The 17,092-nt window shown below is 43.1% G+C and overlaps 1 protein-coding gene across 1 annotated transcript in view; it reads right to left on the bottom strand.

Moving 5' to 3' along the window:
• Positions 1-17,092, bottom strand: part of TMEM233 (transmembrane protein 233) — a 39,509-nt gene that overhangs the window by 2,177 nt on the left and 20,240 nt on the right. Inside the window, exon 2 of the mRNA XM_030860934.2 lies at positions 6,497-6,633. Within this exon, the coding sequence (XP_030716794.1) occupies positions 6,497-6,633 (137 nt within the window). The remainder of the gene's footprint in view (positions 1-6,496; positions 6,634-17,092) is intronic.

The raw sequence follows: 17,092 nt of genomic DNA, 5'->3' as shown, positions 1-17,092 counted from the left end.
TATATATATATATATATGAGTATTTTGTTGTTGCTTTAATTTGTGTTGCCCTGGTTACTGAAGAGGTTGAACATCTTTTTCTTTCCTTTATAAAAATGTCTTTCTCTTAAAAACATTTCTTTATTTTTTTGAACATGTTTATTCTGATGTTTTCATCAATGTCCCACCAGCTTACAAACTTTTCAAAGCAAAAATCTGTCCATTGTTGATGACTTAGGTCTTACTTGTCTTTACTGCAACTCATCTGAACCAACAAAGAAAGCCCTTCTGATCTTCTGGAAACAGGTAATGTTCCCCATTTTTCATCACGGAATCATAAAAATTCTCTGAAGACACATCCTGCGCGAAACAATCACCAAGAAGCCTCACACCAGCCAATAATACAGGGAATAAGAGAGATTTGCTTTTATGTTTTTGCAAGACCAAGTCCTTGCTTCTTATCCCCCTTGAGATGTAGGCTTAAGTGTATATGTAAGTAAGTATATGCCTACTTCCCTTCTAATGCAAAGGCAGGATATTTTGAGGTCGGGAAAGGACCTTTCCAGTCTGTTTGTGAGACGGAAGCTTTGCCGTACAGAATGCGTTAACATCTACTAACTCTGAACCTACTAATGGGAGAGAGTCGTGGGATCCTTAAATTTAGAAGTCAAGTTCTTCCTTAATGGAACTCTGGAACATGAAATTTCTTATTGCTAAGAGTGACAAACATTTTTAATACATGGTGGGAGTGTGCCTAGCTGTTTAGGTACCTACAAGAACACCCAGAGATGTAAGGTCAGTGGAATTGCAATATATGTGCATTTACAGAAATCAACTATGCATGTCCCTCAAAGAGAAAAAAGCAACCGTTTAAATGGAGCTTCTGGCCACCAGGTCGCTCGACACTCATGAGTATGAATGGGTACAGGGCTCCCACTGAGCTCGGGACGTGGTTCCAGTGTTTAAACATACAACACAAACATCTCTGCTGAATCTGTCACAGGTGAGGCCTGTGCTTTGTGAAACATGACTACAACAACCTCACTTGCCTGAATCCTCAGACACCAGCAGAAAGTAAAACTCTGTAGACTTGCTGACGTAGGCTGGGCATGTGAAGAAGCGGGATCAAGAACGAGACGGCTGCAGTATTTAAACATCTCACCTCTGTGATCCATTCCTCCACTTTCCCTAGTAACCTGCGGGCAGCGGACTTTATAACTGCAAGAGACTGCAAGTTTCTGATTCCATCTGGACCAGAACACTTCTCTTCTGACGGCTCAGCATTCTATCCCAAACTGTTGACTATTTTAGTTCAATGATTCCCAGTTCTAACGGACCGCATGTCATGCAACTCTTTCTTTGCTCTAAGCACCATGCGGCTCACACAGACAACCTGTAAAATTAGGACGAATGATGGAAAAAGAGATCATATTTGGGGTTACCAGAGGCAGGGGCTGGGGGGAGGGAGAGTCGGATGAAGGTGGTCAAAAGGTACGAACTTCTAGTTATAAGATAAATGAGTGCTAGGGACGTGACGTACGATGTGATAAATATAATGAGTGCTGCCGTACGTTACGTGTAAGAGTGGTTACGACAGCAAATCCCAAGAGTTCTCATCACAAGGAAAAATTTTTTTTTCTATTTCTTTTATTTTGTATTTACATGAACTGATAGATGTTCACTAAACTTACTGTGGTCACCATTTCATGGTGTATATAAGTTAAGTCATTACGCTGGACACCTTAAACTTACACAGCGCTATATGTCAATTATATCTTGATAAGACTGGGAGGAAAAAAACTAGGATGAATGAGACTTTTTTATGAGTTTGGGAGAAGAGACTATCACGACCTGAGTCTATTCCGAGAAAACAAACTACCCGAGATTCCAGTCACTTGAGGGACAAGAGATTGGTTACAGTTTTCTTAATAAGGATAAGGAATACTTTTTTGAAAGGCAGAACTTCACCATTTTTAAAAGGCAATAGGTGACTTCAGACAGTTTTTTTTAATGAAACGCAGAAAACTGACATATTCAAACCTTTCGGTCTTATCTCTAGGGGAGTTCTTCTCTAAAGTCAGATTTTCCCAGCCCCTCCAAGGAAGTCCTTGCTGCCTTTTAGATTGCTACAAAAGAGCCTCTCTCTGCGGGTCCGTCTCCTAGGCTGTAAAATGACCCCCATCCTTGGCCTTGAGTTAGATATAACATGTTAGGATGACAAGTTTGCTGAGGTAAATGAAAACTGACCACTCTGTTAACGGCTGGCTACTGTTAGTGCCTCTGCCTTTTAGATTTGGGAGGGAGAAAGTTCAGTGCGTTCTGATCACCTGCACCAGAGCCCTAGGGCAGGAGCGGGGAGCTTGGAAATGCAGATTCTTGGTCCTCGCTTCTGGCTTTGTGAGTTGGAATCCTTTGAGGTAGGGCTCCGACGATGTCCACCTCTTTTAAAACTCCCCAGGTAACTCTTCTGCAGCCCAAAGCTTGGGAACCTCTGCCTTAGCAATTCCACATTGCCATTCAGTTCCTGCATTAAGCCAGGCTGGGAAATTTTATTTCTAAGGATTACTGAGAAATCGGCCTTGTTACTGGTCTTAACGGAAGATAGAATTGATTTCATTCACTGAGGCCTAGTTTCTTGCTGTCTATTACACTTACACACACACACACACACACACACACAAACACACACACACCCCAAAGCCTTTAAATTTGAGTGTCTCCATGGGATTCTAACTCTGGAAGACATTTTTGCTTTCTTTGATAACATGGAAGAAAAAGTATCTAAAAGGAAGCTGACCATACAGATGTGGGGAAAATTCTATCCTCACTTTATAGAGAGGGAAATTGAGGCACAGAGAGTTTCATGACACGTCCGGGCGGTCTGGGTGGTAGAACTAGGATTTGAATCCTGCTGCGGGCCAGGCTCTAACAGCTGTGAAACGCTTCCCCTCAGGGAGAAGGGGTGGAGAGGGGACTTCCTCTCCTGTCCTTTACTACTACTAACAAAACCTCAATCACAAGCATACAAACATCAATGCTTTATCTCCAGATAGAAACATTTATATTAAGAATGGAGAAAGTCCCCATACATGAAGACTTCTGCGTCCCTAGTAAAACTTCTTGCATGGTGTCTAATAGGCAAACTGAACTCTGAAAGCCAAACTGTCCCCCGGAGACTGCAAAGTAGCTAATGTCCAGGCTGCAGGTGCGATTTTTGTGTTTTTTGTTTTGGGCCCTCACCACGTGTTTAAACAATGTGAACTGGTTGTCAAAATCTAAAAATCCGGCTTCCCTGGTGGCGCAGTGGTTGAGAGTCCGCCTGCCGATGCAGGGGACACGGGTTCGTGCCCTGGTCCGGGAAGACCCCACATGCCACGGAGCGGCTGGGCCCGTGAGCCATGGCCGCTGAGCCTGCGCGTCCGGAGCCTGTGCTCCACAACGGGAGAGGCCACAACAGTGAGAGGCCCGCGTACCGCAAGAAAAAAAAAAATCTAAAAATCAGATTTTAAATGAAGACCGAGCTTTTCAATGTCTTCTGGAAAATGGGCCCATGAGATCTGCATTCCAAGCGGTGACGAGTAGCCGGAGCAGAGTGCTGGCTGCTCCCCATAAACTGCACTCTCTCCTCGCACCACCGCCCCCACTGCTACCTACTGCTACCTACTGCTACCTACCTGGTCCTGCGACCAGGCTGCTTCACGCGTGGACATTCCCTGCCTAACCCCTGCAGCCTTTTGATTTTGCTACCCTGGGCCCTAACTCATCCCATTCTTGTGGTAGGTTGGAACCTCACCGCACAAGCACCGTATAAATAATTCTCGAGTTAGCCACAAGGTGAGCGCCGTCCACTGGCCTTTGTTAGCGGATGTACTAGAAAGGACGTACTAGCTTAGAGGCTGTGCGGTGTTTGGCTGAGGACAGTTTCCAGAGCCAGATTATGCCGGGCTTAACACCCACCGTTACAACTTATTAGCTGTGAGACAGCAGGCAAGTCACTTCACTTCTCTGAGCCTCAGTTTCTTCATCTGCAAAAATGGGGATAATACTACCTACTTCATGGGGTTGCTGTGAGGACTCGGTGAGGGTTAATTCATATAAGAGCTTAGAACAGTATCTGGCATATGGTAAGTTCTATGTCAGTGTCAGCTGCTATTATTATAACCACTTAGCTCAAACACCGATCTGGGCAGTATGTATTTTCACAAGTCCCCAGGAGTCGGGCCAGGACTTGGCCTCGTTCCCCTGGAACACCGTCCTTTGAGCTCGGCTCATATGTACAAAGCCTTGAACTCTATTTAGTAGCATTTTAAACTCTGATGTCCTCCCCCAGTCATGTTGACAACCGTAGTAATAATAGAATAAATGGTTTGTATCTTTTCTGTACTACTAAGGAACAGATGCCAACCTATACACATTCTCATCAGCCTTCACGACAGCTTTATTAAATGGGTGCTACTATAATCCCCAGTTGACAGAGGAAGAAACTGAAGCTGAGAAAGGTAAGCAGTTGGCTGATGGTCTCACCGTAAGTAAGTGTGTCCAGGAAGTCTGGTCCCAAACCCGCACCATTAACTCCACAGCTCACAGCCCTGTGCTCACACACACAAGCACATTACGCTTTCCTTAAGAGGAAAGTTGGTGTGTTCACATCTATCTTTCAACTGTCTTTTCCTTCACACACCAACATCATCAATTTGCCATCTTGCAGGCAAGAAAGTTTGAGGTTCCTTTGATATTTTAGTGTCCTTTTCTCCTCTCTTTGGCCAAAGCCATCTATTTTTTTCCTTTATGACTCTTTGTATTTTGACATCTCCCCCCTCCACCCAACTGCCCGATTGCTCATGGATTTGGCTTGCCTGTTAGGAAGCTGACCTACTGTGACATCCACTACACTCTTGGTTGCCAAGGTGGGGTTGGCTGACCTGGCAGGCTAAAGGGTGCGCCGCTCCTCTCTTATCCACCCAGTGGGCCCTTCCTGAAACCAAGTCAGAAAGACTGATCTTCTCAGCTTGAGGGAAACGGTGTAGGAGGAACAGTGCTGCTCTGACAGAAGAGTGAAAGGATTTGAGTTCTTATCTGTTTTGCTAGGAGTTACGCAGTGAGACAGAGATGAATCTGTACTTGCCATTTCCAGGTCTTGGTTGTCCATCACACTACCTTGCCCTCTGGCAAACCTCTGATGGAAAGTATCATTGATTCTAGCAGAGGGAGCCCATCTCAGCTGGTTGGAGAAATCAGAATAAATTTGTCCAAATCCAGAGAGAAACATCAACAGCACCCATCTCTTTATGAGATGAGAGCTCACGGAAAATACCAAACATCTGTGGAGACCCTTCTGCTCTTAAACTAAGAATAGTTAGGCTAGTTGGATGCAACGTCATGTAGCAAATCATTTAGCAGATTAGATGCTAAGGCAGAGCAAGCAATAACCTAAATATTCCACTTACTGCCCTACAGTTCTCACTCTCTTACAGTTTGGTCGAACTGTGTGACTGGTGTTAGCCAATCAATTATGAGCCTAAGTGACATGTGTCACTCCAGGGCTGAGGCAGTGAAAACCCACGTGGGATTCTCTGGTTTTTCTGTCCCCTGTCTTAGCTTGAGAAGCCCTCATGCTCTAGATCAGAGGTTGGAGAACTATGGCCCATGGGCCAGCTCCCTGTTTTTATAAATAAAGTTTTATTGAACACAGCCACACCCATCCATTTACAGATCGGATATGGCTGCTTCTGTGCTAAAATGGCAGAGCTAAGTAGTTGCGACTGAGATGCTGACAGTGGCCTAAAATATTTACTATCTGGCCCTTTAAAGGAAAAGTTTGTTGACTCCTGTTTTAGATAGAGCAGCTATAAGATGGTGGAGTTTCAGATAGCCTGGACCCTGAGTGACTGTGTGGAAGAGAGACCTTCCGCAAACCTACAAGGCCCATGGAACAGCAGTGAGGAAAAATCAAAACCTTTTGTTTGGGATTGTTTGTTACTAAGCACAATCTAACCTATCCTTGTTGACTCCAGTGGACATTCAAGAAAAGGCATTTTAGGGGACTTCCCTGGTGGTCCAGTGGCTAAGACTCCATGTTCCCAATGCAGGGGGCCTGGGTTCCATCCCTGGTCGGGGAACTAGATCACACATGCTGCATCTAAGAGATCACATGCCACAACTAAAGATCCCACATGCCACAACTAAGAGTTCACATGCCATAACTAAAGATCCTGCATGCTGCAACTAAAAGATCCCGCATGCCACAGCTAAAGATCCCACATGCTGCAACTAAGAGTTCACATGCCATAACTAAAGATCCTGCATGCTGCAACTAAAAGATCCCACATGCTGCAACTAAGAGTTCACATGCCATAACTAAAGATCCTGCATGCTGCAACTAAAAGATCCCGCGTGCCGCAGCTAAAAATCCCACGTGCTGCAACTAAGACCTGGTGCAGCCAAATATATAAATTAAAAAAAAAAACAAAAAAGAAAAGACATTTTACATTGGGAGGGATTAAAAAAGCCTACTTACTTTCGTGCGAAGTGAACTGCACAAGAAATAGCAATGATGAGAAGGCCAATAATGATGGAGGCGAAGGCCACCCACTTGGCATTCCTCCCAAGCCGCTTGGATCCTTCGATGTCTCCATCATTGTAGCTGTTCAGAGACTGGAGGACACAAGGGAAGAGCTGGTGATGACAACCCACAGGGAAAGATATGGCTTCCCAGGCTGATCTGAGCAGGTGGCACGGTTACCACTTCCTCCAGGAAGTCTTCCCTGAACTCCCAGTCTGAGTTAACTTCCTCTTCTGTATTTCCTGATTACTTTCATCTTAATATTTACCGTAGCATATTGAACAGACTGATTTGGCCTCTCCCATTAAGTGCTTTGTGGGCAGGGACCATTCCAACTTGTTCAGCACAGTATACCAGTGCCCAGTGCAATATTTGTCATGTAGAAGATGCGCGATAAATATTTGTAGGATGAAAGGATGAATGGGTATATCTGTCTCATCCACTAGAAGAGGGGTTTGCAAACTATGGCCCATAGGCCAAATCCAGCCTGCTGTTTTTATAAACAAAGTCTGTATGGAATGCAGGCACAACCACTTGTTTACTACTGTCTGTAGCTGCTTTTATGTTACAACGATGGAGTTGAGTAGCTGGGACAGAGAGCATACTGTCTACCAAATCCTAAAATATTTACTAGTTGGTCTACGACAGGAAAAGATTGCCCGTTCCTACACAAGAAGGTCAGGGACATTGGCTGAACTGTTCACCTCTTTGCCCAAGCCAAGCTGCCATTCATCTGGCACCCACTCATACAGCTTTCCCAGCTGTTAAAATATTGGAATACTTTCGTACTGGTTGGTAAACAGCAGCTACCCGTCCCCAGTGTCCCAGCCATCCTGGCCTCTCCTCTGAGTTCCCCCAGGCTTCCCCATGATCCAGCAACTGCAGGGTATCACTGGGCTCAGCAGATTATCCTTGTGCAAAGGCCCAGAATCAGATTCTGTGCCCCTTTGAGCAATGTCTGGGCCATTGTAGGGACTCAAGAAGTAAGTATTGGCTGAATGAATACATCCGTTTCCCTAAAGAATATGAGTTCATTGAGGGCATCTTGGAGTCCCAGGCAAAGTAGAGGTGCTCAGAGAATCCTTGCTGCTGAGCTGGAGGCCAGATGCCATTCTTCTCTCTTCTAATAAGCTCTCTTTATCGTAACTCCCATTGCTGAGAATTCCCCAAAAGTCATCCTGCAGCCCAAATAAGACCGGAAATATGCACTTATACGTTAGGGACAGAGTGACCTGATCCATGCCGTGAACTGTAGGTTTCCGTGGGAACTCTATTCTTGATCCTGAAAGCTCAGTACTTCAGTAATAATCACCCTTCTTCGTCGACTCTTAAGGGGAATGAGGCATATGCAGGCAACTACAAGCCAGAGAAGCACCCAGTATACCACAGAGCTTTCTGCTTCCAGGACCTTCCATTAATGCTTGGACCCAGCCACCTTAGTCAGCAACAGGCTGGGAGATTCGCCTTTCCCAGCGAGTTCTGCTTTTAGGCCTCTTGTGTGAATGGGAGAGTGAGAACTTGCAACGATGCCAGGGACTGCCAGCAGGGTGAGCTCCAGAATTCTGTACGCTGAATTCTTGGAGTTCTTAACTCTGGGTGCCCATTAGAAACACTTGGATAGTATATTTCTAAAAAATACAGATAGCTGGGCCCTATTCTGCAGAGACTCTGATTTAACTGGTGCAGGAACCAGACACCAGTTTTTTTAAATTGTGGTAAAATGTGCCTAACATAAGATTTACCATTTTTGGTGTACAGTTCAGCGGCACTCAGTACATTCACACTGCTGTGCAAACATCACCATAATCAATCGTCTCAAACTAAAACTCTGCACTCAATTCAACACCTACTCCTCATTCTTCCCACCCTCCAGCCCCTGGCAACCGGCATGTTATGTTGTCTCTATAGATCTGACTATGCTAGGGACATTATACGAGTGGAGTCATAGAATATTTGTCTTTATGCTTATTTCAATTAGCGTAATGTCCTCAAGGTTCATCCATGCGGTAGCATGTGTCAGAATTTCCTTCCTTTTTAAGGCTAACATTCCATTTTATGGATAGAGTACATTTTGTTTATCTCCTTATTCACTGATGGATACTTGGGTTGCTGCCACAGTATTTGGCAGTCTCAGGACTGAAAAGCTTTGGTCTAGAGAGCTATCCTTAACACCCTGCAAGGTCAAGATGCTTACCACCTTAAGATTTAACCCAAGGAAGTGTGTCACAGAGTATGGGCTCTAAACGCAGAGAGATCTGAGTTCAAATTCCACATCTTATCAGCTGTGAGAATTAGAGCAAATTACCAAGCTTTCTAAGCCTTGGTGTCCTCATCTGTAAGTTGGGAGCAACAGTAATAACACCTCCTTCCTATGAGAGGTGCTAATGAGTTAATGCAGGCAAAGTGGTTAGCATCGGTCCAGGACATACTATATGCTCAATACATGTTACCTTTCATTGTGAATTGCCACTGCCTGTTTTATTCTTCTTCTAAAGCTGAGATCCTTCGTGTGCAATAGAATCATCTGGGCTACTTATCAGAATTACAGGTGATCAATCTCTACCCCTTGACAGAATAGAATCTGGGGACCCAAGTTTGGGAAACTTTGTTTTAGAGGCTTCACAATCAAAGTCAGTGCATAGAATCCTAGAACCCCAGATTGTGAGTTCATGATCAGTTTAAAATTACGTAGATTCAGACTCTCCCAAAATGATCATTATTCTATCATGCTACCTTGGAAAACCCAGTTTTCAGATTAGTTCTGGTGATGTTTGTGTTTTGCTGTAACCAGAGAAAAAATAATGAGACACCCCCCGCCAATCTCCCCACAAACATTGCCAACTCTTGGCTGTTTGGATGAAAAGCCAGTTTCATGTTCTCAACAGCAGTGACCACGGAAGTGGGAAGGACAGCCAGTGTGTGCCATGTTGAGGGGTGTGTCTACATCTGTGAATTGCCCATGAGCACAGGTGAGGTGGGGGCTACCCAGGCCACTTGACTTGTCTGCTGCAGGTCAGAAGAGTCATGCTGGTGCCTGGTTAAGGGGGATTTGAGTGCAAGACACGAGCAAATCCTGCCCAACCTTCATCACCTGTTGCCAGTCTGGCATCCTGTATGTGACCCTCCTCTCTGCAATTCACCATCCCTCTGGGGCTCATAAGGGAGATGTTGAGTCATTCCAGGAATGGGTCCATGGTTAGCTTGAAAAACAGATGAAAAGCCTCTTTCAGTATTAACTGTGGACTCTTTTCTCCCCAGGAGTCCTCTAATGAATCCGTTTCTTCCTCTGGTTCTTGAAGAAGGGGCTGCCCATGGGTAAATCTGCTGGGTAGATGTAAGGATATGGGGGGAGGGATGAGGGTGGGATATTTTAGAACTCCCAGATTTCTACTCTACAGGACTTCACTGGTGTGGGGCTTGCGCTTCAGGGTCATCATCTAACAACGAAGCAGGAAAGGATTAATTACCCCCCCTCCCCAATTCATTGGCTGTAATTCTTTTCTCTCCCAACTGGAATTGCATATTAAGTGTCTCCTGGCAGATGCTACAGACTGAAGTGGTAGAAATGGCTTTTAGAGAAAATGCACGGTTTATAAATTTTTTTCTGAAGAGCTTAAAAAGCAAACTATCCCATCTGCTGTGGAGGAACTAGAAAGAAACAAGGGATGGCTTCAATATTTAAAATTTATATGATCTTCTTAGTTCTTTCACAAATTATGAATGAAATTTGTGAACATGTAAAGCATTCAAATGCTACAGAAACATATGCAGTAAATAGTAAGCTCTTCTCCCAATTCTATTTCCCAAAGATAACAGTGTGGTATGTTTGCTTCTAGATTTTTTTCCCATGAATAATATGAAACGAAAACAACTGACACTTTCTCCTGTTTTCATTATCACTAAGCACATCATGTATCACAGTCATGAGAAAGAAATAGCAATTTCTATCCTGAGATTAAACCAAGAACAACAGGTTAGTCTATCTAGCCCGCATCCCTCTGATATTGAAACCTTGAGTATATCCCCTAAGTCTTGGCAAAGAATTTCATCCTTGCCTTTTGCTATATGGATGCCTAAACACAGGTCACTTCTTTTGTGGATATGTAATCTTTTGAGAAAGATACTGTTCTGCTTTGCTTTTTAATCATGAACAGATTAATGTAAAACTTGGTAACCTTGGCAATTTTGCATTTGTTTCCTTTAAATACTTGTGCTGTGCTTTTTATTTGGCTGGCTGGTCATTTTGAGGCTGGACTTCCCTGTATTTCTTTTCAAATAAAATTTTTTCTTTTCTAGTTGTTTTGGCCTCTGAGTTTTTCTTTGACAAAATGATAGTAACAGATAACATTTATTGAGCATTTATTATGTACCAGACACTGTGTTAAATACTTTTCAAGGGTTATCTCATTAGTCCTCATAACAACCCAGTGAGGCAGATGCTTTGTTTTCATTTTACTGATGGGAAAATTGAGGCACAGAGAAGTTAAAATGATTTGCCCAAAGTCACGTAGCTAGTTTGGTTCTCTCTCTCACTCAGAGTTTTTCATTTTTTCCTTTTCCTCTTAGTTAAAAATGTGAATAGTATTATACTATATTTGTTCTGAAAGTTGCTTTTTTCCACTTGTTATAGGGTGGGAGGCTTTCCAAGCTAGTGCTTCTGGGTCTATCTCATTCCTGTTTTCTTTCTCCAGTCATGATTTAAAGTATATTGATAAACTCCCTAATATTGCATTATCCTTGATTCTTGGGGAAAATCTTAATTTGTCATGATGCATTTTTGGTGGGTAACTTTTTGTTTTCAAACAACTTCAAACTTTCAGAAAAGTTGCAAGTATAGTTGTCTCATTCTTTTTAATGGGTTTGTAGTAGTCACTTAAATGGTCACACCTCACCAAAAGACATTTCAGTTATTTAAAGTTTGTGGCAGTTACATAATATGCTGCAGTGGACACCCTCATTCATATTTTTTGTACACATTTGAGCCTCTTAGGATGGATTCCTAGGAACGGGATTACAGAGTCAAAGGATAGATGTATTTACATTTGGAGACATAGTCAAATCGCATTGCAAAAAAGCTATATAAATTTATATTCCCACTAACAGTATTTAAGTGTCCTTTCCTCCACAACCTTGCTAACACTGTATATTATCAATCTATTTTAACAGGTGAAAAAGAATCTCTAAATAACATTTCTTGATTAATAATGAAACTAAGTCAAATTCACACTTCCACTCAAATGTCACCTCCTAAGAGAGGCCTTCTCAGATGAGTTTATGTAAAACTCTCCCTGGTGACTAATACAGTGCCTGGAGATCAGTAAATACTTGTTGAATTAACAAATATATGTATGGATGTTTATTTGTCAAATGTATTTCTTCTTGATGAATTTTATACTTGTATCTTTTGTCTAGTTTTCTATTGGTTTGTCTTCTTATTGATTTGCAGGAACTTTTTATATATTATAGATCAGCAGTGTAAAAAAGAAATATAATGGGGGCCACATATGTAATTTAAAATTTGCTGGTAGCCACATTAAAAAGGCAAACTTGGGCTTCCCTGGTGGTGCAGTGGTTGAGAGTCCGCCTGCCAATGCAGGGGACACGGGTTTGTGCCCCGGTCCGGGAAGATCCCACATGCTGTGGAGCGGCTGGGTCCGTGAGCCATGGCCGCTGAGCCTGAGCGTTCGGAGCCTGTGCTCTGCAACAGGAGAGGCCACAACAGTGAGAGGCCCGCGTACCGCAAAAAAAAAAAAAGACAAACTTAACTTTAATAATATATATTTTATTTAACCCAACACTCCAAACTATTATCATTAAAAACTACGGCACTATTTCAAATACTCAATAGTCACATGGCTAGTGGCAACTCTATGAATAGCACAGAAGATAATATACATTAATCTGTTAGGTGTGCTGCAAAATTTTCTCCCAGTTTCTCCTGTTCTGTTGTCTTTTTCCCTAAATTATAACTTTTATTTATTTTTTAAACATATATTTTTAATTAATTATTTATTTTTTGTTTATTTTTGGCTGCGTGGGTCTTCGTTGCTGCACACGGGCTTCCTCTAGTTGCAGCGAGCAGGGGCCACTCTTTGCTGCAGTGGGCGGCCGTCTCATTGCAAGGGCCTCTCTTGTTGTGGAGCATGGGCTCTAGTCATGAGGGCTTCAGTAGTTGTGGCACACTGGCTCAGTAGCTGTGGCACACCGGCTCAGTAGTTGTGGCACATGGGTTCTAGAGTGCAGGCTCAGTAGTTCTGGTGCACGGGCTTAGCTGCACCGTGACATGTGGGATCTTCCCAGACCAGGGCTTGAACCCGTGTCCCCTGCATCGGCAGGTGGATTCTTAACCACTGCGCCACCAGGGAAGTCTCATAACTTTTATTTTGATGTAGTTTAAGTTTCACAAAAAGTTACAAAGATAATACCAAGAGTTCCCATGTACCTTCCACCAAGCTTCCCCTAATGATGATATATATATATATACTTTTTAAAAATAAATTTATTTATTTATTTTTGGCTGCATTGGGTCTTCTTTGCTGCATGCGGGCTTTCTCTAGTTGCAGCAAGCTGGGGCTACTCTTTGTTGCGGTGCGCGGGTTTCTCATTGCGGTGGCTTCTCTTGCGGAGCACAGGCTCTAGGCGTGCGGGCTTCAGTAGTTATGGCACATGGACTCAGTAGTTGTGGCTCGAGGGCTCTAGAGAGCAGGGTCAGTAGTTGTGGTGCATGGGCTTAGTTGCTCCTCAGCATGTGGGATCTTCCCAGACAAGGGTTCGAACCCATGTCCCCTGCATTGGCAGGTGGATTCTTAACCGTTGTGCCACTGGGGAAGTCCCCAATGATAATATTTTAAGTAACCATACTACTTGGTCAAAACCAGGAAATTGACATTGGTATGATATTATTAACTCAGTTATAGACCTTATTCAGATTTCACCAGTTTTGACATGTACTCCTTTTTTTTTTTTTTTTTTTGGTGCGTGTATTGTTCTATGAAATTTTGTCCCATGTGGATTGGAGTGACCATCACCACAAAGAAATTCTCTCATGGAAGGTGTGGAGAAAAGGGAATCCTCCTGCATTGTTGGTGGAAATGTAAGTTGGTATAGCCACTATGGAAAACAGTATGGAGGTTCCTCAGAAAACTAAAAATGGAATTACCATATGGTCTAGCAATCCCACTCCTGGGTATATATCCAGACAAAACTATAATTCCAAAAAGATACATGCACCACCCCTATATTCATAGCAGCAGCACTATTCACAACAGCCAAGACATAGAAACAACCTAAATGTCCATCAACAGATGAATGGATAAAGAAGATGTGGCAAACACACAGACAGACAGACAGACAGACACACACACACACACACACACACAATGGAATATTACTCAGCCATAAGAACAAAATAATGCCATTTGCAGCAACATGGATGGTCCTAGAGATTATCATACTAAGCGAAGTAAGTCAGAAAGAGAAAGACAAATACTATATGATATCACTTATATGTGTTATCTAAAATATGACACAAATGAACCTATCTAGGAAGTAGAAACAGACTCACAGACATAGAGAACAGACTGTGGTTGCAAAGGGGGAAGGGGTTTGGAGAGGGATGGAGTGAGAGGTTGGGGTTAGCAGATGTGAGCTATTATACATAGAACGGATAAACAAGGTCCTACTGTATAGAACAGGGAACTATATTCAATATCCCATGATAAACCATAATGGAAAAGAACATGAAAAAGAATGTATATATATGTATGTGTGTGTATATATATATATATATATATAACTGAATCACTTTGCTGTACAGCAGAAATTAACACAACATTCTAAATCAACTATACTTCAACTAAAAAGAAGAAATTCTCTCATGTTACCCTTTGTAAGTCACACCCTCTCTCCATGTCCATGTTCATTGTCTTTTAACTTAGATTTGTGGCATTTGGATATTGCCCAGAGTTCCTTTCCAAGCTGTGAGACTTCCTCATAATTTCATAAACCGATGACCCTTATTTTAAGGTGCTAGATAGCAATTCGCTGTCTCTGTTCACCCTGCAAAGTATGTTAGAAAGAACCTATAGAGGGACTTCCCTGGTGGTGCAATGGTTAAGAATCCACCTGCCAATGCAGGGGACAAGGGTTTGAGCCCTGGTCGGGGAAGATCCCACATGCCGCGGAGCAGCTAGGCCCATGCGCCACAACTACTGAGCCTGCGCTCTAGAGCCCAGAACCACAACTATGGGCCTGGGGCCTGTGCTCCGCAACAGGAGAAGCCACCGCAATGAGAAGCCACCGCAGTAAGAAGCCCGTGTACTGCAAGGAAGAGTGGCCCCGCTCGCCTTAACTAGAGAAAGCCCGCGCACAGCAACGAAGACCCAACACAGCCAAAAAATAAATAAATAAATTTATTTTTTTTAAAAAAATGAAGGACCTTTAGATTCTTTCCGGTTTTTATCTTCCACTGCGAGTCAAATGAACGTTTCTCAGCATGTAGAACAAATGGGCTGTCCTCACACATTTTATAAGGTGCTCGAGTCCCCAGTGGTGCCTTTTCCCTTTTCTGTGAGCCTGGGCTTGTGCTGGCAAAATATAAGTCATTACAAAACCTAAAAAGAGCTTCCAGGTCTTGGTCAGCTGCCTCGAGCCAGCAAAGGTCACACTTGGACAGAAAAGTGGACAAGTTCCTTTCTCCTGTAGTAAATACTAGTGACGTCATGCTCACTGAGTCTAGTAATTTCAAGCTTATTTATACGTCCCTCCCCTGGATGGACACATGATACGCAAATACCCTGGCAGGAAAGTTGTTCAGGAGCCAGAAATGAGGGAGACTGTCTCTATGCCCAATCTCAGGAAGACTGCAGCGGGGACCAGCAAGACTGTGTTGTGAGGCCATGCAGCCAAGCCTCCTGGCTACCTGTCAGAATGTACAGGTAATTTCCGGCATCCACACTTCCAAGGAGACACCCAGAATAACCCCGTAAATTGTGGTAACTGGAGTTGAACACCAATGGGTCCAGTGTTCTGGGAATTTGTGGCACTTTACACCAATGATACAGCTGCTCTCTTGTCCTGAGCCAGGAAAATACGGAAAGTACTTTGTCTATTCCCTCTGGTCTTTACAGCAGAACTCCTGCTGCATTCCACATGATGATACCAGCTGAGACAGCATCACCTATGGGGTGGCTGTCAGGTGAAGATTTGCACTGAAACTCTCTCAAGTTATACTTTTTATATTCCCTATATTGGTGGCTGTACCTTAGAATTGCCTATGGTCCCAAAAATGCCCATAAAAATTCCTGTGCCCAAGCTCCATCCCAGATCAACTGAATTAGGATCTCTGGGGATAGGACTCCAGAATCAGTATTTTTTGGAAAGCTTCTCGGGTCATTGTGAGAAGAGTTGAGAACCACTATCCTGATGGACAGTCATTCATTCATTCATTCATTCACTGAAAAGCTACTTATTAAGCGCCAGCTATGTGCCAGGCACTGTTCCCTGCCCTCATGGAGCTTACATTCTGGTAAAGACTGAAAATAAATACTCAAACATGCAAATAAACAAGATTACAGAATATTACTAAGGTAAGAAAAATGGGGTGGTGGGAGGAAGGGAGGGAGAGAGAGAGAGAGAGGAAGGAACATGAGATGAGGCTGGAGGTGAAACCAGGGGCTATGATAGTTACAATAATGAATTATCATGCTAAAATAATAGATAATATTTATGGAGTGCTTATCCTCTAGAGTGCAGGCTCAGTAGTTGTGGTGCACGGGCTTAGCTGCACCATGGCATGTGGGATCTTCCCAGACCAGGGGTTGAACCCGTGTCCCCTGCATTGGCAGGTGGATTCTTAACCATCGTGCCACTGGAGAAGTCCCCAATGCTAATATTTTAAGTAACCATAGATTAGTACAGGCCAGGTCCTGACCTAATCACTTTATGTGCATCATATAATTGCACCTTCACAGTAACCTCATGGGAGCAAGACGTTTTATCCTCCATTTTACAGATGAGAACACTGAGACTCAGAGAGAGGGAAGCAAATAATGTTTCTGTTGTCAAAGGCAACTTGCTAAGGGGCTACAAACTTAAGCAAAAGACAGTAAATTCACTGACAAAGCCCTTACAATAACTACTTCATTATGTCCCCCAAAACCCAAGAGCTAGATTTAATGCATTATTGATAACCCAGCACCAGAGAGCTGACTTGATTCTAATAAAAATTTGGCCACTGATTAAAAAACTGGGGCAAATATATCTCTCATCTGAGCTACTGATCTCTCTTGACAAAAACTCATTCATTTTCTTTTTTTTTCCTAACACCAAACGTGCTCAGAATTTCCACGTTCACCCTCAAATAAAACTAGCCCCCAAACACCAAATAATAACAATGGAAGACATTGTCAGTTATTTTTTATTTTGGCTTCCTGGTCATTATGGATTCAGTAAATTAATGCACGTAGGTGCTTAGACCAGTGGTTGGGAAATAATACCAATAAGTATGAGCTATTATATTGATATTATTATGTCATATGCCAACTGAGGAAG

Source organism: Globicephala melas, chromosome 13, assembly GCF_963455315.2.
Source record: "Globicephala melas chromosome 13, mGloMel1.2, whole genome shotgun sequence".
Lineage (NCBI taxonomy): Eukaryota > Metazoa > Chordata > Mammalia > Artiodactyla > Delphinidae > Globicephala > Globicephala melas.
The sequence above is the reverse complement of the archived record's forward strand: the minus strand, read 5'-3'. Positions and strand labels throughout refer to the sequence as shown.